The 26,222-nt window shown below is 42.7% G+C and overlaps 1 protein-coding gene across 3 annotated transcripts; it reads right to left on the bottom strand.

The window, feature by feature from the left end:
• Positions 1-1,081: 1,081 nt before the first annotated feature.
• On the bottom strand, positions 1,082-26,222 carry ADHFE1 (alcohol dehydrogenase iron containing 1). Of its 3 annotated transcripts, none has more exons than XM_065628812.1 (15): positions 26,113-26,222; positions 25,614-25,651; positions 23,305-23,348; positions 23,080-23,133; positions 21,699-21,853; positions 21,336-21,532; positions 20,855-20,932; positions 19,566-19,671; positions 18,165-18,317; positions 16,930-17,028; positions 15,898-15,976; positions 15,651-15,747; positions 12,341-12,498; positions 7,981-8,108; positions 1,082-6,808 (listed from the first exon to the last, which is right to left on the bottom strand). In XM_065628812.1, exons 1-14 carry the CDS (start codon positions 26,166-26,168, stop codon positions 8,025-8,027), a joined length of 1,398 nt encoding a protein of 465 aa, XP_065484884.1. In that variant the 5' UTR covers positions 26,169-26,222; the 3' UTR covers positions 1,082-6,808; positions 7,981-8,024. The 3 variants fall into 3 exon arrangements, with proteins under 3 accessions (XP_065484884.1, XP_065484885.1, XP_065484883.1); XM_065628813.1 differs by having other exon boundaries at positions 1,082-4,127; XM_065628811.1 differs by lacking the exon at positions 1,082-6,808 and having other exon boundaries at positions 6,820-8,108.

Here is a 26,222-nt window from a genome sequence, read left to right as displayed (position 1 = left end):
GCTCTTCAACTTTTTATACTGTCTAGCCTGTAACCATGTTGTAAATTCAGACTCAGTGTCTCAGCTGTAAGCAACGGTACGTAGATATCTACACACATCAATTTTTTTTTACCAACGCCTTGTTTGCTATGCAGATGTCTCCGGTGAAGGACATGCTCAGACCTTTAGCATCCATCAGCCGACCCTGCGCTGCCCTTGTTCAGCGAGTTGGTGTTTTTAGCTCAGCTCTGCTGGGCAGGTCCCCGAACGCGCTTTACAGTTGGTGACATTATCATTTCTGACATGAGAAGTCACAAGCGGTTACTTTACTATCAAAACCTGCCCCCTAGCTCTGTGCTCAGTTTTACAGAGCAGTCCTAATTTTAGGGCTTCCATTTAAAACACAAATACAGCAGTTATGAAGTATCTCAGCTTGACCATGCCAGGAACTGAACTTGGGAGATGGCTCCATGGGATGTATTCAGGCTGTGGGATGTGTTCTTCTAGGATGTCCCAACTGCCAGAAAAGTGAGCGGTGCCACCGTGAGTGTGTCCGAATGGGACTCGCGTGCTCCTGAATTGGGAGCAGAGGCTGTTCCAGGAGGGAACGCCGAAGTGCCACCGCTTGCTGCACAGCTCCAACACTGCTTCAGCCCTTCCTGGCTTGGAAAGACGACCCTGGAGAAGGACTGATCTACTGAAGCAAGCCTTGAAGAGACCCTGCGGTTTTAGTTGTGCGAGGCAATTGCAATTCGGGCTCTGTTTGTGTTAATTCCCATTTCTCACTGCTCAGATAAGCACGTAGTGACAGCTTTCACGAGGCAGGGACCCGTCCATTGGAAAATGGATTACGCCCACCAACTCTCACATATCAAATACTGAGCAACCATCTAATGGTCACTAGAGAGACACCACCGGTCTGTGCTGGTGACCTAGAGGTGAAAAGACTTTGTCTGTCTGAATCCCCAAAGCTTTCAGACCCCTGATCAGTGGGGAAGTTCTGATCTAAATGACCATTAATCTTCCTTGAGGTGAAAAGGTCAGAAGAGCAAGTTATTCAATGCTAACTGCTTTTTGTTTATGCCAGCAAAAAAGCATCTTTATTTCCAATGCTGTCTTAAGACATACAGCAGCACATAAACATCCAGACTTTCAGAGAGATTTTTCAAAAGTGATGTCAGCTTTTCGATAGATGACAAAGTCCACGCGCAGCATCACCCCCCACAGCTGTGTCCATAGCCATCCCAACAATGCCACACAATGGTGGCCTTAAATCCCATAAAGGCAAGTGACAATGCCACAGAATGAAGCGGTAACATATTGGGGCCACTCACAATCAGGCTTTAACATGTGTTATCCATTTGACTGCAGGTGTAAATCAACATTTCAATGTCAAGTCACTAAATTAAGGCTGTATGGTCAAACATCCAAACCGCGTACCCCAGGAAAAGCAGAAGTGCATTGTTAAAGTAGGTCAAAGCCACCGCAAGTCAGGGAACACAGAGGAAAAGTTCCACATCAATAAACCAGCGTTTTGTGCTATGATATCTATATTTCATGATACAGTAGTATTAGATTAAACTAAACATTTACCGGAGCTCAGACTACAGTGCGGGCACAGCCGTCATTCTGTTGCCGCTTGGTTGACTTTGGCGGTGTATGTGCCACCAGCATACGTGGCCACAGGACCAAACTCTGTGGCTCTGCAGTGTGACATGAATTAACATGGGTCTCCAAAGGACACTTGTCACCTTCCCTCTGCTGTCACTTCACTGTGGCACTTCATGGATGTGCCTTAACTTTTCCGCGTTTAATTCCCATGTTCAGAGACATAAGGAAAATATCTGCTGCCATTTGTTGCATTTAGGCTTCTCTGAAAACCAGGTATACGTAATTTTTCAAAAGAAACCAAAGACTGAAACTATTCTTTTCCATCGTCTCTCCTATTAGTAGGAAAGTAGTTAACTTAAGACCCTGATTAACATTCCACTGTGGTGTGTCAAATGCTTCTTCCTCTTACTGTTATTATTTGGCTACACAACATTTTCTACTGACTCATTCATGGCAGCTGTTTCAGTACAACGAGCAAAAAAGAAAATAAATGGTATTTTGGGTTTTTTTAATGAGAGCCTATAAATGGCAAAATATAAAACTGAATTCTGAAATGTCGCATGTAAGGAAACTGCAGCCTTCCTAATGGTAGCCCAGGTCATTGTTGTTGTTTTTTGGTTTTGTTTTGTTTTGTCTCAGTTTCACTAAGAAATTCAGAGCAAAAGTAGAAGATCCTGCTTATTCTCATGTACAACTACACGACCACAAACACTATGGTGAATGCACCTTAAAAATATACACTAAACTTTTTGTAAGAAACTGTGCCTGCGTGATTTCACATGCACACAGTGAAGGTTAAGTACCAAGGTACCTGCACGTGGAAAAACCACGCAGGCAAAGAGAGCTGAGACCCCTGCAAATTCAGTCACTGACAGTCCATCAAACCCTTGCTCAAAGAGCAACTTCTATTTCTGCAGGTGTCTCGCTGACAAGTCAAAGATTGAAGCAGGTTTTGAGGGAGGATTAGCAGGAGTGGGTGGGTGTGGAATAGAACCATAGAATCATTTAGGTTGGAAGAGACCCTTAAGACCATCGAGTCCAACCATAACCTAATTCTAGCACTAAACCATGTCCTTAAGAACCTCATGTACACACCTTTTAAACATCTTCAGGGATGGTGACTCCACCACTTCCCCAGGAAGGCTGCTCCAATGCCTGACAACCCTTTCTGCTAAAAAATGTTTCCTGATGTCCAATCTGAACCTCCCCTGGTGCAACTTGAGGCCATTTCCCCTTGTCCTATCACTTGTTACTTGGGAGAAGAGACAAACACCCTCCATGCTACAACTTCAGGTAGTTGTAGACAGCGATCAGGTCTCCCCTCAGCCTCCTTTTCTCCAGGCTAAACAGCCCCAGTTCCCTCAGCTGCTCCTCATCAGACTCGTGCTCCAGACCCCTCATCAGCTTTGTTGCCCTTCTCTGAACTCTCTCCAGCACCTCAGTGTCTTTCTTGTAGTGAGGGGCCCAAAACTGAACACAGGATTCGAGGGGCAGCCTCACCAGTGCTGAGTACAGGGGGACGATCACTGCCCTGGTCCTGCTGGCCACAGTATTCTTGGTGCACGCCAGGATGCTGTTGGGAAGACCCTGGTTCCCAGTGCCGGGGGTTGACACTGCACAGACAAGCAGGCTCTCCACCCCTGCCTAAGCTACAACTTCTGGAGAGATCAGGAAAACAGTCGTATCACTTTCTGTATTCACTAGCTGGTGTTTGAATTTAAATTAAGATCCTTTTTATTTAGGAAGCACACAGGGATAGTCTGTGGAAAAATGGAGACCATACCTTTACGCCTTCTGCTACGTTGCATCAGGTTGCCCTTGTCCCTTCTCCACAGACACGCTTAAGGCAGTGACAGATTTGCGAGGCTGTTAAACCCAAGGCGTACTGCACGTGTCCGGGAGCTCGCTGATGCTTAAGCAGATTTACTCAGGGGTTACGGAAAGCGCCCAGACATAGCTTGGCTGTGTCTCTCAACCATCACTCTTCTTTCTCATCCATTTTTCAGGTGGCAGGGATGGAAAGCCAACCACATGACAGAAGATGACAGCCTTGGCACATTGCCTTACAGTGAAGACAATGCAACAAGGAATGAACATGCACACTAACCTAAGGGTGATTTCTTCCAAGTTTATTCACACAGGATGATGGTGAGAGTTTTTGCAGATTTAGGCGTGCTAGTTACATATCTTTTGCTTCATTCTCTTCTTGCTTTAACTGCTGGGAAAATCAGCACTGGAATGGGAAGAGCCAAGGGAAAAAGAGTGGCTGGACAAACTATTGTATCAGCTGCCCTCAGTTCTTCTGATGCCAAGCAGCAATCCAGCAAGCTCCCAACACCTTGTGAGGAGAGAAGGCTTTCCATTTTGCAGTCTAGGTAAAACTATACCCACTGTAAAATTATTTTCACCAGCACTGCATATGCACTGATTCATATTTGCTCCCCAAAGCTAAGCTTATCACTGCAGATGGACTGAGTAACCAGATGGGCCAGGGTTCGGTTCGTGTTTGCCTGAACAGAACTTGGAGAATACAGGACCTGGGGAGAGAAGCAGCAGGTCAACGTCCACAGCAAGAATCATGAACGCGGTAACTCCTACTCTATTAGGAGTTGCTAGGGTTTCTCATTCTTCTGTCATGACTGAATAGCTGCCACTTATGCTTACTAGAAACCTATTCAAAAAACATGGTCTAGATAAACCGGGCATTTGTTCTTCTTTATATAAATACTGACAAATCCTTTTATACAGTTATTGCTGTTTAAGGCAGAAAGTAAGTCTCTGACTCCACAAGGAAGAGGAGGGACTCAGTCAAGCCCTGCTGCTAACAAGCATGACGTACAAGGATTGTAACGAAATATGTAATAATACTTACAACTCTGTACCAATTATGCAGAGCAAGGTGTTCAGAAACTGTCTTAAATGTTCACAGAAACAACATGCAGCAGTTTGAATGCCTTTATTTCTGGAATGCCTCTACTATTGCTCTCAGCTGTCACCCACGATATGATGGTTTTGTCTGCAGAGCGCCAAGCTCACCAGGGAACAAGGAGGAATCATTATGGTCTATGAAGCTAGTGAAAGCCTACTTTCTTTGAGTGGTGTTGGTTCACAGTGACTTTATAGGATTGAAGTTAACATGAAAGAGCTAAACACTGCTCTCAAACACTTTCAAACATGCTTACGTTTACAGCAAGTACAATATTATTTGTTATTTGCATTTCGGTATCATGTAAAGACAATAACAGATCCATCATGGAAGGCTGGAGTAACAGGGCAGTAACAGGAGCCACAAGAACAAGCCACCCAGATTTCACACATGTGTACAACCATTGCCGGGCGCTGGCAATTACAGCGTCACCCCAGCTCCCTATCAGAATGCCAGGCTCCTGTGCACAAAACAGGCATGTTCAAAGGCACAGCTATATTTGACCAACCAGGTTGTCTCAGTACAGAGTAATATAGTAAGATAATACATGAATAAAACCTCTGTAACTCTTCAGTTGTGAATAAAACTTCCACCACCGGGGATCCAGGGCATGCCTCCCTGTCACACCATCACTATCTGACAGACAGGACAGTGGGGTGGCCTGAGCTCCCTTGATTTTTCCTCAGAGAATGTCTACTAGTAGCTAATAAGTGGTGGTGGGAAAACACTCACATAGCTGATGTCTGGGAGTGAGATTTGACAATCAGTTTAAGACAGTGAAAGACCCTGATGCTGCCAAAGGGATGTGGGAAAGAGAAATGGCCCTTCTTACAGCACCACCTGCATGTGTTGGGTTAGGTATTATATCAAAACTGTTGTCCCATCTACAAAATTACTGTATCAGAGTGGCGTGTGAAGCTCAATTAAAAAAACTAGCAAGAGCTCTCGGTTACCTGGTACGGGAAGTTAAGTGCGAAGTTTTGTGAGTTGAAAAAGCAGCCTGCTCGTCATGGCCATACTGGCATAAATGGCAAATAAGATGTGTGCTCGAAGGAAACACCCTATATTGCTGCCTAACAAAGTGCTCTGCTGCAGTGGTGAAACTCACATGCTGATCCATTCCCCAGAAAAGTATATTCTCCCTAAACACAGCATGGCTGCCATGAATTAGTCTCCTGGAAAAAAGATTCTCTCTTCAGAACTCTGTACTGTTACCCCAGCCTGGAGAAAGACAGGAGTGGAAAGACAAACAGGCAAAAAAATCATATACAAAAAGGTCTGACAATTTTTTTTTGGTCAAACATGGCAGTTTTGCACAATATAACAAAATGAATCCCTTGCCCCTTGCTATTACAACATCAGCCCTTGTGACAGAAGGTCTTGTGGGCAATTTCGGCAGAGGATAAGATTCAAAAAGACATGGAAATCAAATGTGTGTCCCAGCACACGCTGAGGCACAGTGGCAGTGCAGTCACCACAGCCAATAAACCCACTCTGTGGTTAGGAAGAAAATCTCCAGTCTTTAACCAGTACCCATCCACCTACTTTAACTGAGAATTAAAATAGATCCCATATCAATATCCAGTATACATCTGTCCTTAGATTCTAGGACAGCACTAGGTTTATCAGGCAAACACAAGAATGCAAAGTGTAAGTACAGAGCCTTCTACTCCAACAGGGTGACTGGAAAGGGTTCTCTCCCTAGGAGAAAGAAATAAGCACACCAGAGGTTATGGGTTTCTTCTCTTGTGTGTCTTGTGCTGTGGTAGCTGCATGAATCAGATGCTGAAAGGGTCCAACATGAAGCAGAATCTGATTTAAATGAACCGTACACACAACCATGTGCACTTTTTAAAAAAAGAAAAGTAGTATTAAAATTTTAGTTTCATTTCTCCCTTTCCCACTTCCCTTTCTCAGTTGACTGTCACCCAGCTGGTTAACTGCTCTGAACGTGCACACTCATTCCCACGTTTGACCAGCGCTCCCAGCGGGGCATGGTGCAGCCATAAGCTACACCACATATTTTTTAATATCAAACCAGAGCACACTGGCACCTCCTGAAGCTGGTGGCTGTGCCCTCAGTGACAGCACCTGCAGGAGCTCAGCAGAAGCAATTGCTTCACAGAGACGCAGCTGACATCTTCTTTCCACAGAACACAGCAGGAAAAGGGAGCTGTTGCCTCCACAGAGACAAAATGTTCATGATGGATAATGTGTTGCTGTTACACGGTGCCTATAGAGTCTGATCACACTTTATGCTGGTCTCGCTCCTCCTATACGCTTCATACAGATCTTAAAAGGGAAGATAAATATCTGACAATACATGTCAAAATTTTAACCCAAAGCAAACCTTCAGGAAGCCTTTTCCAAACATGTATGAAGTGTGTAGGATTTTTCTTAACCAAACAACAAAAAGCACCCCAGTTCAATAGCCACCTTAGTGAAGCCAGATGGCAATATGACCATAGAATTATTTTGGTTGGAAGAGACCCTGAAGAACACTGAATCCAACCATAACCTAACTCTAGCACTAAAATCCATGTCCCTAAGGACCTCGTCTATGCGTCTTTTAAACACCTCCAGGGATGGTGATGCAACAGCTTCCCTGGGCAGCCTGTTCCAATGCCTGACAACCCCTTCTGTGAAGAAACTTTTCCTAATGTCCAATCCGAACCTTCCCTGGTGCAACTTGAGGCCATTTGCTCTTGTACTGTCACTTGTTAGTTGGGAGGAGAGACCAACCCCCTCCATGCTACAACCTCCTTTCAGGTAGTTGCAGACAGCGATCAGGTCTCCCCTCAGTCTCCTTTTCTCCAGGCTGAACAGCCCCAGTTCCCTCAGCTGCTCCTCATCAGACTTGTGCTCCAGACCCCTCACCAGCCCCATTGCCCTTCTCTGAACTCTCTCCAGCACCTCAGTGTCTTTCCTGCAGTGAGGGGCCCAAAACTGAATGCAGGATTTGAGGTGGGGCCTCAGCAGTGCCGAGTACAGGGGGACAATCACTTCCTTAGTCCTGCTGGCCACGCTATTCCTGACGATACAGTGGAACAGAATACAGCAAGCTTACATTTTCTGCGAGGTAATTCCCCTTCCCAATTAAAAATGCCCCAAATTATTTCTTAAATAGTATAACTTTTTAAAACAAAATCTCAGACAATTTTAGCGAAAAACCATAATTTGTAAAATGTTTTGGAATATCCCTTAAAACATTTTTTCACTTTTGACCACCTCTAAAGCACAAGTCTTCAGTAAAGCAAGAAGTCTGCTCCAACTTTTATGCAAGTCAATACCACTGACCACTGAGCAAGAAAAAACCCCCACAGTCAAGCCTTCACTTCAGAGTGCTATTTAATTAAAGATGAATTACTTGACCTTTTGGCAGGGTACAATGGAACAGAAATCAAAGACACACAACTTCTTCCATTCTCTAGACAAATTCAGCGCCCATATCTATAAGAAATTACCTTTGTGTTAGAACAGAGCATGCTTTTCAGAACAAAATCTTAAGCTAATAAAGCTTCATGGAAGCCTCAAAGAGGGAAGATAAGTCTTCTTCTGTTTGGGGACGTGGTGATAGTTTAGTCACTCTCTCCTGCAAGATTAAAGAAAAACTGGATTACAGAAGGTTGCCAATAAAATTAATCAAACAATAGCTGAACTATGTACCTTTGTACTAATGTCCTTCACAGAGAATAACAAGGTTTTGCAAATAAGTAATCAAGTAATTTATATTGAAGCATCATCAACTGTACAGTACTTCCAAGAATATATTAGTTTAAATTGCCTATAATCAAATACACAGAGCAAGGTTAAAATGCAGCTCAGTTGCAAAGTCGAGTTCTTCAAACATGGGTCTTTGTCAGTCACAGATGTGAGTACACTGGTGGGTAGTATCCTGGGAATATAGTCCAGTTTAAAATACATTTGTCAGCACTAGTACTAGGAGGTCAGTTTTTAGGGACCAAGATTTCCAAAATACAACATCTCTCAAAGCCCAGGAACTGCCACAGATGGGGAAAATAAGCAGTGCTTGCAACTCAGACTTCAAAAAAAAGAGACACAGCAATGGCTGGTAGTGAAACTGCTTAATAAATAGCCTGACACCTTGGAACTGGAATACAACAGTTGTGGTTGGTCGTCACCTGGACAGCGATTCAGCAGAATTTTCGGGCACTGAAGTCCCTCTGACTGAAATGAAACTCGGGTATATGCTTCACCGCTCTGCTCCACAAAATAACCACACAGGCAGAGATGGCAACTCAGAGAAGCAACACGCTACTGAGGGTGAGGAGCGGTATTAGTGCAGGTCATCAGCTACTGCAGAGACACTCCGCCGAAAGGGCCTAACATTAGTGCACTCATACTGGTTGTGATTAGTACTTTCATGCTTTCAACAATCAATGATTTTAATATTTATCGAAAGATTAGGGAGAGTTACAAACATTTGCGAAGACAGAGGCTAGGCCTACACTAGGAAGGCATTATCCTTAGATGAATGTGGTGTACTTTGGCAAGATGGAGTTTGTTCTCCTACGACATCTTTCAACATCTCCCTCGTGGAAGAGGCAGTCCCAGTAAAACCTCTAAATTTCCCCCCCCTCCCCGCTTTTTCAAACGTGAGACAGTGGATATAATTTGCTAGGGGCCTTGCCTCCCGCACCAAGTGGGGTGCTGGGGAAGGGGCTGCTCCAGGCCCTGCCTGGGGGATGCTCAGCTCAGCGGCCTGCCCAGCAGAGCCCACGCCACCGCTGCAGCTCCGTGCCGCAGAGCGATGCTGCAGCCGCCCCACTTCCCCCTGCAGCCACGGGGCTGCGATTTGCGGACAGGCTGGATGTGGTTACGCAGCCAGAGAGGCCACCGCGCTGTGAACTTCACATGCGAAACGCTGGTCTGGCATGGTGAGGAAGTCAGCTGGGAGACATTCGCAGCTCATAACCGTGCTCAGCATGGTTAGCGCGGCTTGCGATGGGTCTGAAAAGTGCAGCTGTGTGTGCGTAACTTTACCTACACGAGAAGCTTTGCTGGTGCAGCAGTAGCAATGCAATGATACCTCTTTGCCCACCCCTGACCAGTGCTGCTACACACGCAGACCCAGCCAAATAAAAGACTAAGCTGCTTCTCCACAGTTTTGAAACCAAAAGGCAAATTCAAACAGCACTACTGCAAAAGTATGTTGTTTTTCTCAGACTCACAATGTGCAAAATGTAACAACTCAGTGCTGAAGTACTCAGGAAATTCTTTAGGCCTACCTTAGGACACTCTGGGCCAAATTACAGTTTTGCAGCCTTGTGCACCAAGATGTAAAGTGACACAGGGTAACAGCAGATGATCACAATGACAGACTGCAGCATTTCCCAGCTGTATCGACAGAAGGCTGCAAACGGATGCTGCTCCTGTTTGCCTCAGCACAGAGGCACCGGCGCTCCCTCTGCACAAACCTGCTGATATTTGCTGGTGCCCAGACAGCAAGGTCCCAGCTCACCCCAGTCTGACTCAGTGCATTCTGGTAAAGTGCCAAAAATGAGCAGCTCCTGCCTCCCCAGCGGTTCAGCCTCACTGTAGCTGCCTCTAGGATGTCTGCAGGGGCAGGGTGGGCTAGAGAACAGCCCTTGCACCATCTCTCATTTTCAGTTCTCCCCATCTCCGCTCAAACACCATCACAGAGCTGGGCTGGCCCCAGAATCACAGAATTACAGAATCGCAGAATGGTTGGGGTTGGAATGGACCTCTGGAGATCACCTAGTCCAACCCACCTGCTGAAGTAGGTTCACCTAGAGTAGATTGCACAGGAACGTGTCCAGCTGGGTTTTGAATGTCTCCAGAGAAGGAGACTCCACAACCTCTCTGGGCAGCCTGTTCCAGGGCTCTGGCACCCTCAAAGTAAAGAAGTTTCTACTCATATTCAGATGGAACCTCCTGTGCTTCAGTCTGTGCCCGTTGCCCCTCATCCTATTGTTGGGCACCACTGAAAGGAGTCTGGTCCATCCTCTTGACACCCACCCTTGAGATATTTACAAACATTGATGAGATCCCCTCTCAGCTTCTCTAGGCTGAACAGACCCAGCTCTCTCAGTCTCTCCTCATAAGAAAGATGCTCCAGCCCCCTAATCATCTTTGTAGCCCACTGCTGGACTCCCTCCAGTAATTCCTTGTCCTTCCACCTTAGACCTTGGGACAGCATCTTCTTTGCTAGACTCACTGCTGTCTGTAAATATGATCAATTTCAATAGACTCAGAAAGGAAAATTAAATTCTGTTTTAACTTCAAGTATAAATGTTCATCCCAGTAGAGTTCCCATCCCAAATCCCAGCAGCTAGAGTAGATTAGTTTTGTTTTCCCTTCAGAGTGTAGAATACACCCTGTACAGTTATTAGTGCTGTCACCACTGCACCGCGCTGCCTTGCCAACACGAATGGGTCAGTGCTGTATTTCAAAGAAAACTTACTGCCAGATGAAAACAAAAAAACATACCAAAGATTAAACTGTATGGACGACCTCTGTAGGTAATAACGGACTGTTAAGGAACACTAATACATTTTCATCGTGCTACACCTCATACACAAAAAAGAGGTTTGAGAAACTGTTAGGTTATCTCATTTTACACAGTACAATTAATATTCAATGCTGTGAGATGGCAGTAAGTGAATTAAGTCAATGTGAGCAAAGCTAACAAACAAAAAACCCCTTCAACATCGTTTGGTGAAGAGCCTTTCCCCACCCCCAGCTATGCAAAACATGCCTCCAATGAGATGTTGTGCTTGTGATGACCCAAACCCAATTGTTTCAAAGGAACATATTTATCAAAACAAGCCTCCGAAATGCCCAACAACAATTTACATGCATAATCTATTTGATGGACGGTCAGAGACCTCAGTTTTCTTCCTGGCTTTGCCAGTGTTCTGTTGTGTGTGATCCTAAATAGTTGCACCTTTGTATCATTTTCCTCAGGTATAAAATAGCAACTTTATTATTACTTAAATATTTATTAAATATTAATAATATTTACCTTCTGTTATAAGTTGCTCTGAGATTTATGAATGAAAAGAACCAGACATGGTAAGAGGTATTGCTGTGAATAACCTTTCAGCCTACGAAAGTTTCATTTCCTCCGTAGTGTTTCTTTGCCTTGCTCCTTGGTGGAAATAAATCCTAAGTAGACAGAACAGTCTATAGCATATGAATCAAACTTCCTTTTTACAAGGAAGATACTGGATTTTGCTTTTGGAGTGATGTGTTGCTTTTTGCAGTGTCTTTGTGAGCACCGTAACAATAAAGGGTATTAAAAGTTTAATCTATGTAATCCCAGGGGACCTTATTTCAAATTCTGATGGGGGTCAATGTAACAAAAAAGCCATCTGCGAAGAAAAGTGCAACTTGTCAATATGGCAAAGTTTAATGCAAAGTGAGCGTGATCATTTTTACCAGATAGAACTTGGTATTAAGGCTTTATCTATAACTCATCCTGCACACATAATTAACAAAGATAGTTATGAAAAAGCAGTATCTTCTACAAAGATCAAAGGCCTATGAAAAACATCCTCTTTTTCAAAAATATGACGTTTAAGAAAAAAAACCAAGCATCTAGCCATTCTTTCTGAATCCATGTGAATAACAGACGGCCGCATGCGTTCCGTCTCACTGAAAAGAAAAATCTAAACTGTGCAGAGAACCAAAATACAGTTGACTATCCGTAATTTTCTCCATTTTAATTGTTTTCATGTAGGACTACAAATAACACTTGTCTGAAAAGAAACACTTCTGTTTTTTCAAAAATCTGTTCTATTTTATTTGACAAGAAAAACTGGTTTGCTTTTTCTGTCTTACCTGCGGCAGAGTGCCTTTGACTAACGCAGGGATGTCTGCTTTGGAATAACCAATTGCAGCTAAGCCATCATCAACATTCAGATCAAATAGGAATTTCCGGAGCGTGTCTGCCAAAATAAACCCCGCATCTTTGATTCTGGCAGTGCGGATGTCAGCTCCTAAAATAAGACATAATGCCTTGACTGTAGGGTGGAGAGAGCGGAGGAAGCCTGTTCTGGACTTAATTTAATCATAATATCAGCTGAATACATATCCATACATAACAGTCACTGCCCTAAAAGCAACACGCAGCAAAAAGAGGAATCGGTCTTCATTTTACGGTTGGAATAGTTTGCAGAAGGTGAAATAAAACAAGGTCAGAAGCAGGTAACTGCTGCCAGAAAGACGGAGTGCCACACGAGGTGAACTGCCCTTCCCTCCGCGCTCACAGGGAGAAGCACTTTTCAGTCTAACTGCTGGGAGGAAAGACGCTAACGCATGAACATCAATGGTATTTATTTTTATGGACAGAGAGCCAAATGGTAACTTTATTTTAAGGCCTTGAGTTTGCTGACATCTAGAGGACAGGGAAACCACCCACCGTTCTGCTCAATCGCACATTCAAGACAGAACTAGAGCGCGTAGGCTGAGGAAGACAGGAGATGGCAAGGCAGTGTTCAAGGGGTTAAGTAAATCCTAAACTTAATGCTGTTTGAATATGTGCCGACTTATGTAGGATAATGTAAAACCGAAGAGGAGGAACTGGTATCTTTGAAACATCTACTGAATAGCAGTGAGAGCATCAATATAAAATAGAAGATTACCAATATTTCTTACAGAATAGCTTGCTTCTACTTCTTCAATAAATGGTCAGTACTTATTTAAAAGTAATAATAAAAACAGGTCCAGATACATGACACAGATTTCTCCATATGATTTCTTTTCAAAGTAAGCCGAGCTAAATTTGTTCTCTCCGTAACCTCAATGATGTTACACCAGAACTATGTTAGGTCCGAGTGCCACACTGAGAGATGAATAAGAGCACAACATAGCTACAGGAAAAATATTTTCTGTGATGCTCATGCAGTTCAATGTAACATTCAAAGGGTGTTAAGTGAACAGGAGACCAGCAAGCTCATTTGAGGAGCTCAGATATTCGCGTAGTAAGACTGGCAGTACTGTAGTAGATAATGTCTGGGAGAAACTGACAAATAAGGTATGACAGTCTCGTATGAAGTCTTATGCTATCAGGATTATGCCATGCAGTCTGAGTTCATCCTGGGGTTTGCTGTAGAGGAGTAACTGGGAAATAAATCCAGTGTCTTCAGAGAGTAAAGTAAAATGGAAAGGGAAGAGGGAAAAAAAGGACAGTAAATGTGAAGGGCAGTTTTAAAGTATTGCTATAGTTCTAGTGATTTCTTTTTGCTCAACGTAAAGGATATATCAGCCTTTGACTGCACTTTGAAAATTTCTGGCCACATACACACCTATTTCAACTGTTTGAGAATCTACCCAGGGAGGTATAAAGCTGCTTCTGGCTGTACCTAAATCCACAGCTGTACATACACATAACATAGCTATTTAGTAATCTGCTTCGTGTCATAAAATACCTTCCTAGTCATTGCATTTGGCAACCTGACAGATTTGAATCAGCTACTGCAGTCAGTTGGACTCTGGACTGGAATCAGAAGTAAACAACCCAGGTGGAAATTAACAAATTCAATTCCACGTGACATGTTTTCAGCAGTCCCTTTACAGCAAAGCAGACAATAATGTAGCTTATATTTCTATTGAGAAAATTAACAGAGCTCTCAGAGACAGAATTTATGGCAGCAGTTCATACCACAAAACCTAAAGGAACTGCTTTTTAACCACTTGTTTTAAAATCAAGGAGCCAGAGTTAAAATTCTCTGATATGCTGTGCTGGCCAGTTACCCAGAAACATTTTCTTAGTCTACTTTGAGTTGTGTGTTATTGCTGTAGGAACACGGATATTTTGTTGCTTAGTATATGATTCCAACTAGGTTTGTGTTCTGGTTTGGATCCCAGGCAGGACTGCGTACTTGGGAGGAAGGCTGAACAAACCTCATAGCCCACATTTATAAAACAAATGGAATTTTCCCCAGTGTAGTTTTTCTGACCATGTTGTTTTACATCCTCTTTAAAATATTGTGATATTTTCACAGTCCATATAAACCTGCCACTCTTTCTTGAAATCCACAATGCTTTCAGATGACTTATATAAGGAAGTCACACATGTGACCGGATTGCTGTGACTCGCATACAGAAGCCTGACCATACAAGGGACTGAACACAAATTTTCCAAATACCAGGAGAGTTGCCCTAACCACTTTCTCTCTGCACTGCTGTGCATGTGGCTGTGATTGCTCATTAGCGAGCACGGGTGTTAGCAGCAGTTTAGCTACAACACAGAGTCTAGCGCAGACCAAAAAAAAAAAAATGTCCTTAGATATAAATAAATTAGCCCACGACAGAGCCATGCTGTCACAGGCTGCTAACAGCTCTGAGATGACACACAGCCGTGCTGGGCGTGCAGTGAAGAGGTACCCTTTCTCTAGGACATCTTCTGGTGATGGGTTGCACACATAACAAAGCACTGTATGAAAAGGTAACCTTTAAAAGGGCTGCCAGCTTGCAGCATTTACCTTAATTCTGCTAAGAAGCAGAAAAGGCCACTTTGTTCGTTAACCCACTTCTGAGCCATCACGGATGTGCTCACAGAATAGCTGCTCCATGCTTGCCCTTGACATCGGCCACTGAGAAATCCCAACATCTACAAACAAGCTTAGGCCTACAGTAGAAAGACCAAAACGCACAGTTGTGTGACACGGAAAAGGAGCAGGAGTGATTCTGAACATCACTCAGTCCTAATTCATTGCCACAGCAGGGAATTTGTTAGGCAAGATGCTTCCTTTTAGCTACCAGATGCACCTGAGTACTGGTTTGTTTCATGGTATGTACTATAAAGTAACTACTCTCCATAAAGCACCAAAAGAGGTGCCAATCACAGCTACTCTCTCCTGATTCATAACAGACCTACAGTTAATTTCAGCTGTCCACATTTCTAGCCAAGAAGCAGATTTCTCCAGCTTGCTCCTCTAACTACATCATCCAATATAAAAATTTAGCATTATTCTACATAAGTTTGCATTATGTGTGACTCAGCCAGACTCTAGAATCTTGTTTTCTAAACCTAAAATCCCTCCAACAACCAACTACAGCTTGCACACATTTTTTTTTTTCCTCCCGAAAAGACATTTTGGGAAGAATTCCATTTGTATTAGTAAGCTGTATCCATAGAGATTCCTACCTAGTATCTCTGCAGCTTCCAGGTGTCGCTCAGGATATATCCGTGCTGTGAAAGCGAACACTGCTGGGGATGTCAGCACCACAGAAAGGCCATGTGGCTGGGAGGGGAAAAAAAAAAAAAAATTTAAAAAAAAAAAAAAAATAATAAAATCACGTGTACTTTCAACTTCAATGTGCTTTAATGCTCATTAATGTGAGATAACAGAGAATTGAAAGGTGCGATTAAAAAAAAATAAACTAAGTTTTACCACTAGAGAGTGATCCACATTATAATCCTTTGGTTTATAAGTTTTCACCAAACCAGAAATAGGGTAAGACATTCCATGGCTGGAACAGAGAGTAGAGAGAAAGTGGTTAGGGCAGCTCTCCCGGTATTTGGAAAATTCGTGTTCTGTCCCTTGTGCACTCAGTCTTCTGTATACAAGTCTCTTAGGTACAGGTACTCAAAAGGTATTTAGGTACAGATATGGTATGGATATCAGGTACAGACTACCCTCATTCTGCTGCACATTAGGGACCTAGCTGTAAAAAAACCAGCACTTCCTAACTTTTTTAATGTGAAATTACATTGCTCCACTGACTGGACTGAAAGATGCTCAGTTACTGAAGTAATGTAGATATGCCAAAACCAGCATAATCTACATCCCTACCTGATCACACTGCCTGAGAAAAATAAACATTAATTTTAAAGCATAATTAAAGAGTGGATTTGGTCAAACAAAAGGAATGAAAAGAAGGTCTCTGAAGAGAATGACTGCTAATAACTTCACACATTTCAGGCTTAGGCTTTGCTTCTCTGAGATTTTCACCCAGATGAAACTACATTGCTCTGCAATATTAATTACAGCTCATTTCAGTCTGCTGAATGCCTTCCCCACAGACAAACTTACAGACAATTGCATCAGTTCAGGAATGGCACAAGATTGTCTCATTGCTGTCTCACTGCAGAACAGCTGGCATGAAATTCAACATGTTAAATAGCATAGATTCTTTTTTTCTTCTAATGATGGTTTTCACTACCACGGTAACTAAAGAAGGCCACATTTTGGAATTTTCGTATGACTGGATTTGAGAAGCAAGAACTAGAACACACAGTCCTCATACATGTACATGCCAAGAGCCCATCAATTTCCCGAAAACACAGCTCCCCTTGCATCACAGGCCAGGCTACAATGTGTTATTGTACACTCAGCAACAAAGGCAGCAATGTCTTTGGCAATCTGAAACAAATACCAGCTAGAAGCTGACTTGGGATGGGGCTGACATTTTTCTATACTCACCAGAGATGGACACCAGCATTGCCAAAGCCAATACCAGCAAAAGCACTTGCCAGGTGCATGTTGGCTCTTGCTTCACGGTCTTCAGGGTTTCTGATGGCTCTGGGCATGATCGAGACAACGGTATCAGTGAATTCGCAAATGGATTGGTAATGCAGGATGGAGAAGGGAGGGGGGCTTCTTTATGGACAGGTACACAAAAACCTCGAAGATAAGCTGAGATTTAGGTGCTGGGGATAGAATCAAGTCACACTTCAGTCAGAGAACAATTCTGCTTCTGGATCAGTAAGTAGATCAAACTGGTTCAGTGAAGGGCAAGTTTACTTTAACTTTTCCAAAAACAATTAAATAGAGTGAATTTAGCCATATTCACCCCAGTGGCGATTTAAACAATTGTACTTAGAAGCTTTGGCAATCCTATGTACAGCTCCAAGATCACTCCAGCTTTCTCACCATCTCATTAGATGGTGGGTGGTCTGGATCCCACCATCTGTGCAGGAGGAGGACAGGGCTCCTCGCCTTCCTACGCATCAGACTGCTTGTGTAGTCTGACAACATGGAGAATAAGTCTGATGCATAGATTCCACAGGAACAATAAACAGCCACATTGACTAGCCAGGTATTGTAAAAAGCCTTTTAGAAAAAAAAAACCCAACACATTGATCTTTAATAGAAGTGCATATGGTATACAAAAGCTGTATACAGGATAAAACTTTATTGGTAGGGATCAAAATCAACTCACACTTAACTCAAAACTTAATCTAAATTAAAGGTGTTCCAAGTATGAACTAGTTTTCAGCAAATACATTCATCATAAGTGTATTTGGTTACCTTCTCGATGGGTGTAAAAGTATCTTAATTTACAGTGATCGTCACAGAAATTATGCCTGCGGTATTTCATTCAGTTTGTTACATATTCCCCTCATACTGCCACAGAAAGAGGATTCTTGAAGAAGACATGTGAAGGCTGCTCCCGTATTAGCTGAGCAGCTTGAAATACCTTTAACTGAGGACATAAATCCACAGAAGCATTAAAAAGCTACCTCAACACAGCCTAGTAACCCTAATTTTACTTCCACTTTTATTTGAAAAACTTTTTGCTTTATTTGAGATAAATCCTGGGTACAAAATAAAGGTTTAATGTAGTAGTTCAACTTATTTTCATTTTCTTCTAAGCATCCCTTTCGGGTACTGAATACTGAAGACACTGCAAGGGGAGCGTCTGTTAAAGGTGTTACCTTTTCAAATATTTAGCCACAATGCGGAGAGCATGAAGAGCCCAGACATCACTGATGGGGTTGCTGCCTTGGTAAGCTGGTCGGTTGATTGGACTGGAAGGGCAGGGACTGCGCATGTTGTAGGGAAGAGCGGTGTAGGATTCTAGAGCATGGCTAAAAGAAAGATTAAAAAATGAATTATTTAAGTGGGAGAGTACCATTTTACTGCCCTGCTGTCCTTTGGATGCACATTGTTCTTATTTACTTCAGTTGCCAAAACCAGAAATACAATCTCATAGCCAACTGGGAGATGCTGGGCAGGCACCTCCAGAGCGCTTCGCTCTCCAACAGACAGGCAGAAGTCAATCCAAAATCCACACAGTCACAACCTGTCAGCTCACACCATCCTTAAAGGCAGGTTTGATGAACTGGCATCTTGGGGTGTGATGCTTTTCACTGAAGAGCACTGCGCAGCTGCAATGGCTGCGTTTCTTTTCTGTAGGACAGGAACCGTAAGAGGCTTTGGCACTGGAAGCATTGTAAGCTACCTTTCTTTAAAAAAGTATCGACCTTTAAAAACATAGGAGTATGATATTTAAGCTAAGTGGAACTGCCAACAACCTCATCTCTCAGGTACTCGTGCATCCGACTACATAAAGAAGGGGTACAGCCTACATTGCTACATTTAGATGTGCAAAACTATAGAAAAAACATTTTCATTTATGAACAAACGCCTCAATTCCATCACAGATGTTGTAGTTCAAGATGCTTCACCACGCTTAAGAAATCGCACCGTTTCATTATACATTTATTACTTTAATATACACAGCACCCAGAAGCAACGTAAGCTCTGACCCTCCAAAGAGAAACTTCCATGCATTTTGTGCAGTTAAAAGCTGTAGGTTTAAGACGAAGAGAATTTCATGCCATGTGAAAAGCACATTATGAGAGAGGTTCTGAAGATGGTCTCAACTCGGCTAAGACCTGCCAGCATCCCACAAGCCTTCACAAATTTTCGTTGACACATTGTGGCTTTCATTAGAAAATCCTTCTTCTCTATTCCCTGCCATGGCTGTGAGAAATGCTAAATGCTGTTTCAACTGTGATTAATCACCTACTTGATCTCTTAAAAAGGGACACCTGGACTCTCTTCCCTGACAAGAATCATCCTGGAAGCACACAGTTTCTCCAGTGCACTGCAAAAACAAAATTGCTGCAAATAAGTGATTTGTTTTCATACATTCTGGGGGAGGTAGTGAAATTAAGTCAGAGGAAAGTATATCAGAGACCATCTTAACAAGAACAGGAAAGGGAGAAAAAAGAAGATAATCCTTTCTGCTCCTAAAATATATTTTTTCTACAATCAAAGTAAAAATACAAAATCGGAATAAATTCAAGTAGCAGCCTACACAGAAAACTCACCAAAGCACATCGAAGCCACTGTTGGCCACTATTCGCTCAGGCATAGACAGTGTGTGTAAAGGATCAATGATGCCTAATGTTGGCTTAATGGCTCTTGAAGCAATACCTGCAGTATGTGAGGAAAATTACTTAAACATTTTTTTGCAGCAAAATAGAACAAGACAAGCTTAAGGTCAAAACCATAAGAATAATGAGGGAAAATTATTTTATACTATGAAGATAAAAGTGAAGAGAGTATCTATGAATCTAAGTCTTACTGATATATATGATTTGAGACTGTCGCCTGAAGTGAACTATACCAATGTTCTGTCTCCATTTGTAACCCTCCTCAGCGCCTACGCTTTCAAAATGGCTGTGCTGAATGGCATCTGCAACATTATTCACAGAATCACAGAATGTTAGGGATTGGAAGGGACCTTGAAAGATCATCTAGTCCAATCCCCCTGCCAGAGCAGGAACACCTAGATACACCTTATATTTGTATCTTCTGTGAGCAATCAGAGGGCAAGACTGGTTTGTGTCCACAGTCAATTGCTATTGCTAATTGCTGTCTTCAGCATCTGTAACAACCATGCCTTCATATTTTGGTTAAGGAGGCACAGATGTAGCTTTGAGAGAGACAGACACACAGACATACACACACAGACTGACAGACTAGAAAACTCTGAAGTCAGAGCTCCTCAGCAGATGCATTTGGGTACAAAGTACTGTAGACTGTGTGGCATACAAAATCCACACATTTAGAAATAAAACCTCAAAACAGCTATGAAGCTTAAGATGACATCTTAGCCTTAATCTTTATTTGCCAGGGGTGAAAAGGCCCAAGGAAGACAGTGCCCCTCACTTGCATAGCATCTCAGGCCTGATGTTTCAAAAGTCTGGAAAAGGAACATTTGGTTGCAATTACACAACAAAGAAACAAAAGTCTTAAAAGCAGAAAGAAAAATACAGAGGAAATAAGGAACAGTTGGTTGACCATGAATGTAAATAAAAATTTCCTTTGCAATTAACATTTTCTGCCATTTAAGAACTTGAAAGATTTTAGTTTCCTGTTTTGCCTTCGAAATATAATCCACTGTATTACATAGGCATTTCATTATGTTAATATGCTATAAATATAATTAAAGGAGGAAACCTTTAAGCTCTTCAAATTTGCCTGTGGCAGTTGAATCAAACAAAATGACACGTGAAATGATATGCTGTATCCCTTTCTTTCAAGGCATGGACATAATGGAAGACATCAGAAAAGCAATTGTCTTGAATAGCAGACAGAAAAAAAAAAATCTCACCAGTTTTTACTTTCAGTTCTTTGAAGTCAAAAATGGCAACACCAGTGGTTTCACTTCCAGTTCCAGCTGTCGTAGGAACTTAAGAGGAAGAATGGGGATAACAACAAATAGTCAATATATAATATTGTAAACTAAATAAAAATACAGTAGTAATGCCACCAAAAATACAGGATCCAGGAAATCTCAGAGGTATCTCTGATCCGAAGACAACAGATCAAAGAAAAACTGCCACTTTGATCTCTTTTCTCAGTAAAAGGAATCAAACTCAGCTAAACACGACAAACTAATGACAAAAACCGTGATTTTACTTCCACTGAAGCAAACAGGAAAATCGCTGCTGTATACAACTAGAGCAGAAGTAAGCCCTGAAGAAGGTGAAACAGTCATGGAAAGCTGATTTCAGTAGAAATATCGTACAGAGTATAGAATGACTCGCCTTCTCCTGGCCCTCACTCTCCATTACCCCCCCTTCTTGCTTCACCTGCAATAAGCGGTTTGAGGGGCGCAGTGACAGGCTGCCCCTTCCCAATGGGAGCATTGACGAAATCCAAGAAGCCTGACGCAGGGTTGGACGCATACAGGTTGGCAGCTTTACAGGTGTCTATCACAGACCCGCCTCCAACAGCAACGTAGGCATCAAACTCCCCCTTTTTAGCAAAGGCAATGGCGTCCAGGAAACTTGTAAAACAAGAAACACTTTCCAGTTAGTCAGAGGAAAAACAACACACGGAGGAACTAACTATGAAGATCAGCGTACAGGTGACAAGGAGGTGTTTAAACAGCTGTGTGGGAAGCTGTCAGAGCCGAGGCACTACCTGCAGAAGCGCCCTGTCAGACATAGTACCTTTGGTCTGTTGGCTCCACCCGGACATTATCATACATCTGGAAGTTTATACCATATTTTGCCAAGGAATTCAGTACTGCATTTACAGGAGGGAGCTGGGAGAGGTTTTTATCTGTCATCAAACAAACTCTTCTGGCACCAAGATTCTGCAGGTCCTACAAGAACAATGAAATTAAAACCCAAACAACTGGTATAAAATCATACACTGAAGTATTTAAATACTAACCCAAATTAACGAAAACATTTAGTAATAATAAATAACCCAACCTAAACCCAGTTGGTTATTGTAAATTTTTTAAACAGTATCAGCTGAAGAAAACCAGGATTAACCACATACATATACCATGCAGAAAACAGCATAAAGTATGAAGCTGCCCAATTTATAAAGCTGAAGTCCTACAATAGAAGAAAACTGATGATAAAGAGGTTGAACGAGTGAAAACCATGTGCAACCACTTAAGACTACAGTAAAATCTAAAATATTTTTTCAAAAAACTTTTTCCTACACAATTCCTATGCCATAAAAAAGCCTTTCCACAGGTTAGGTCTCCCCTAACTGCCTACCAATGCTTGGCATTAAAATCTTGAAAATTGAATACTGAATATTATTGATGAAAATTCAAAACAAGGTGGCAAAAAGAATAAAAATACTACATCCTAACCTTTGCTAAATTAATTATCACAATAACTATACAAACCATAAAATTCTAAATGAAACTAAGGCTGTTTAAAGACAGAAGTTCTGTCTAATTTCATTTACTGTCTGACAACTTACTTTACAAATTTGCAAATGAAAAGGAGGACTTTTAATGCCATAAATGTCAAGAAGAGGGGAAAAAATGATAAGTGAAAAAACCCAATGATAAAGGCAAACCGGAACAAGGTACCCAGGTGAATCATCTCATGCTGCTGAAACAAAAATTCTGCACTTTCACAGTGCAAACTCAGAGCTGAACCAATATCCACCTAATTTAATGGAAAGTCTCTGATTCATTTTAATGAGCACTGGAAGAGAAGAAAGTGATCTTGAGAAAATCCTGGTGAGTCACCAGGATTCAAAACTTTTTCAATTAAATTCCCTGTCAGAGAAAAATATTGTCACATAATCCTGGCAAATCATCAGCAGTTTAATTATCCACTAAGCTGCATTTCATGTACTCACTTACACCACAGCAAAACTGGTGTTAACTTGCTTCTGCTCTTTACCCTACAGTATTTTCTGACCTTTCTACAATGGTCTATATGATTACGCATACTGCAAAGCAGTGGAGATTCAGACACACCATATATAAGCTTTCCCTTATAAAATGCATTGGTAGCACCAGCAGCCCTTTAGAAAACAACTTTTCACCCGTGACGGACTCACGCTACGGCAGCTTACCATGCCAATCTCTTTAGTAACTCCTTCTCCATATCGGATGTTTGAAATGGCCATCTACAAAAAAAGGAACATTTTTTTTTTCTGGAAAAATGGAGTATTAGCATCTAGTCCCAAGCAGCCAAAGTGAAATATAATTATTTACTAATGTAAATATTTGTTAATGCCATATTTGGAAGTACACAAAATACTACTTTTAAATCAAACATATTTTATTAGTAAATCTACCTCAAATGCATAGTCCGTATTTCCCAAGGTAGGCTGTTCAGTGACTGCAATGGAAATGAAACAGTAAAATTAGGGAACAAAAAGTTACTTCAGTTTGTATCTCAATAGTAGAGTGGACAGATTTATTTGCTTTTAAAAATCACTAATACATTTGCACAGGTAATCTTGGCTTGTCTGGGTAACAGTAACCCATTTCTTCCCTTGTTCTTTGTGAGGTTAAATGATCCAAGTACTTACTTTGATTCATATAATTCTGCAAAACAAGAGTGTTTTCTCCTTTCAAGAGCTAATTCCTTCCTACAAAAACTGAATAAGTTAGCGGGAAGTTTGCACAACTTGTTTGCAGTCCGCAAAGACCAGGAGAGCACATTGTAAGTAGAACTGAGTATGTGCAGAGCACACAGGCTGCTACACACACGTTGAGAGGTGTTGCAAATGTGTGGGGGCTACACAATAACTTCCAGAACAACTTTTAAAAAAAATCCATAAGACGTCCTCCATATGCACCCAGAGAGTGGACATCTTTTGTATGTGTGAGAGTAAGACTAACAGGAGTTTACACTTCTTTTTTCTTCTGCCTAGTTCTAGACTTACAGGTGAAAGGGAATTGCTTGCTTGAAAATTAAGAAACTTCATGCATTGCTAATAATAGACAGAGTTTTAGTAAGAATCAGTGTGTCACTATCAACTGTATTTAGTAGAAGAAAGAAGATATTTATAAGGACAGTATTTCTGTCACATCCCCTCTCTGCCTTGTCATTCTTGCATGAATTTCCACAAAAGTCTCCATTTCTTGCACATCCTGATTTTGCCACAAAGTGAAGCAAACTGCGTCCACTGCAACAGCTCATTCTTCTCCCAGAAAAGATTGGATGAGGCATTCTGCTTTTCCTGCTAAAGTAATGCCTTCTGTCTGCTGTATTAATTGAAAATATGCGATTTGGATTCAGATCCAATGCGTGAAGCCCCGATAATGAGTCTTACAGACACTCTAGGGTGCACTGAAGCACTGACCCACAACAGTAACAGATAGATGTATTGAAATCCTTTATGCACTTTCTATTCAAGCCCAGGCCAGCTGCTATCAGCTCTTTCATTGCCATCTCTTGCCAGGCTGTACATGTTTGACCTCTCCTGGAGTCTGAGTCTGCTGTACCTTCAGTCATTAATTTGACAGGCTAAGAACATGTCCAAGCCATTCACCCTCTTGCTTTCTGATAGTGCCCTGCTGATACATTCTTGAGCCAAACTTAACTTTCAGGAAGAATTTTACCAAGTTGAAAACTTGAACTATTTCCTTTAACACTGTCAAGACACACAAGGATCATTCTTTTTTTCTGCTATAATCACGGTTAAATCAATTCCCACTATTTAGAGACTTATTGAACTGATACCATCTTGCTACGTTATAGACCCAATTGCTGCCTAAACATACAGAGAGGGTCCTTAACTAAGACTTCAATTTAACAAGGGCTTAGTTTGAATTGACATCAAGCAGACAAGCAGAAGAATGAGATTCCACTTCTCAGCCGCACTGTTGTCTTGCTGTATGATGGTCTTGGGCAAAACAAATATCTGAACATTTATTAGCTTTTCCATAGGTAAAATGGTAATGGTAATTCTTTAAAAAGTGTCTTGAGTAAAGCAAGTGAAACCAAGCCACTCAGAATTACATACTGCTGAAATTATGGCCCAAAATACTAATTTTTATTGGATTTGGAGACTGGACAGCACACAGATAAGCTATTCCCATGGACTCCCTCTAGTCAGTGCAAACAGAAATTCCTTCCAGGGTGACTCGGTCACTCTGCACAGCTCACCTACTCTTACCCTGCAACCCTGGCCTAAGCGACCTGCGTTCTCAGGACTGACTGTATAAAAAGCCAAAGCTTTGTGAATAGCTCCTTTTTATTCACATAGTTTCCCGTTTCTTTTCTAATGCAACAGATGCATATTTTTCCCCTTGAAAGCAGATCTGAAGTTGAGATGGCTCAGGTGATGACAGCAGTAGTAGCAGCCACAGCAAATTTCTGGTCAGCTTGCCTCTCATCAACGGGAGAGGAACAGGATGCATCGGTTATGGCTTATGTGGAAATGGTTAATGTCTCCAACAATAACCACTATTGTTACACAGTTGCAAAATATAACAGACTGCTTACCTGCTCCTTTAAACTGCTCACCTTATTCTTCAAACCGTTCACTTTACTACCTGTTACTTGCACCCTCTGTCCAGGTTATACCGACGCGTACGGCTCTACAGGGCCATAGTCTCCTACATAATGATTTTGGAGACACAAATTAAGTCTTACCTTGGGAATAAGTGTGGGAATGGCTCGGGCACCGACATCTAGTTAAAAGGTTGGGGAAAAAAAAAAAAAAAAGGCATGGTTAAAAGGAAAAACTAAAACTACAGCAGAACCCCCAGCTTGTCCTTGCCTAAAGTCTCCCGTCTGTGCCCGTCCCTCGCGCCTCCCCCACGGAGCCCGGCTCCGCGGTCCCACGGGCGGGAGCACACGGGTGGGTCCCGGCGGGTCAGCGCTGGGGAGAGGGCGCTAAGAGACCCCCAGGGAGGGAGCGGCCGCCGCTTTTCACGTCCAAGACGCGTCGGCCGCCGGGCCTCCCCCTCCGCCCCGCCGCCGGCACCTGCCCAGGAAGGGCGGCGGGAGAACGGCCCCGCGGGCGGCCCCACGGGCGGCCCCACGGGCGGCCCCACGGGCGGCCCCACGGGCGGCCCCACGGGCGGCCCCACGGGCGGCCCCACGGGCGGCCCCACGGGCTCCGCAGCCGCCCCGGCCCGGCCGCACTCACGCTGCCCGCTGCAGCTGCCTCAGGAGGCGGGCGGCCCGATCCCGCCCGGCCGCCATCGTCCCGGCTCCGCGGGGCCGGGGGCCGAGCCAGCGGCAGCGCCTCCTCCCGGG

Source organism: Caloenas nicobarica, chromosome 2, assembly GCF_036013445.1.
Source record: "Caloenas nicobarica isolate bCalNic1 chromosome 2, bCalNic1.hap1, whole genome shotgun sequence".
Lineage (NCBI taxonomy): Eukaryota > Metazoa > Chordata > Aves > Columbiformes > Columbidae > Caloenas > Caloenas nicobarica.
Note: the sequence above shows the minus strand (reverse complement) of the source record. Positions and strands in the feature narration are given on the sequence as shown.

What these genes read in the sequence shown, in the direction of transcription:
- ADHFE1 (XM_065628812.1), bottom strand. Translation starts at nt 26,168, where the DNA reads ATGGCGGCCGGGCGGGATCGGGCCGCCCGCCTCCTGAGGCAGCTGCAG. An exon ending in ATGTGGATCACTCTCTAGTG is followed by an intron (nt 15,748 to 15,897) that starts GTAAAACTTAGT and finishes TTCCCCTCCCAG; the next exon opens with CCACATGGCCTTTCTGTGGT. An exon ending in GGAAGCTGCAGAGATACTAG is followed by an intron (nt 12,499 to 15,650) that starts GTAGGAATCTCT and finishes GTCTTATTTTAG; the next exon opens with GAGCTGACATCCGCACTGCC.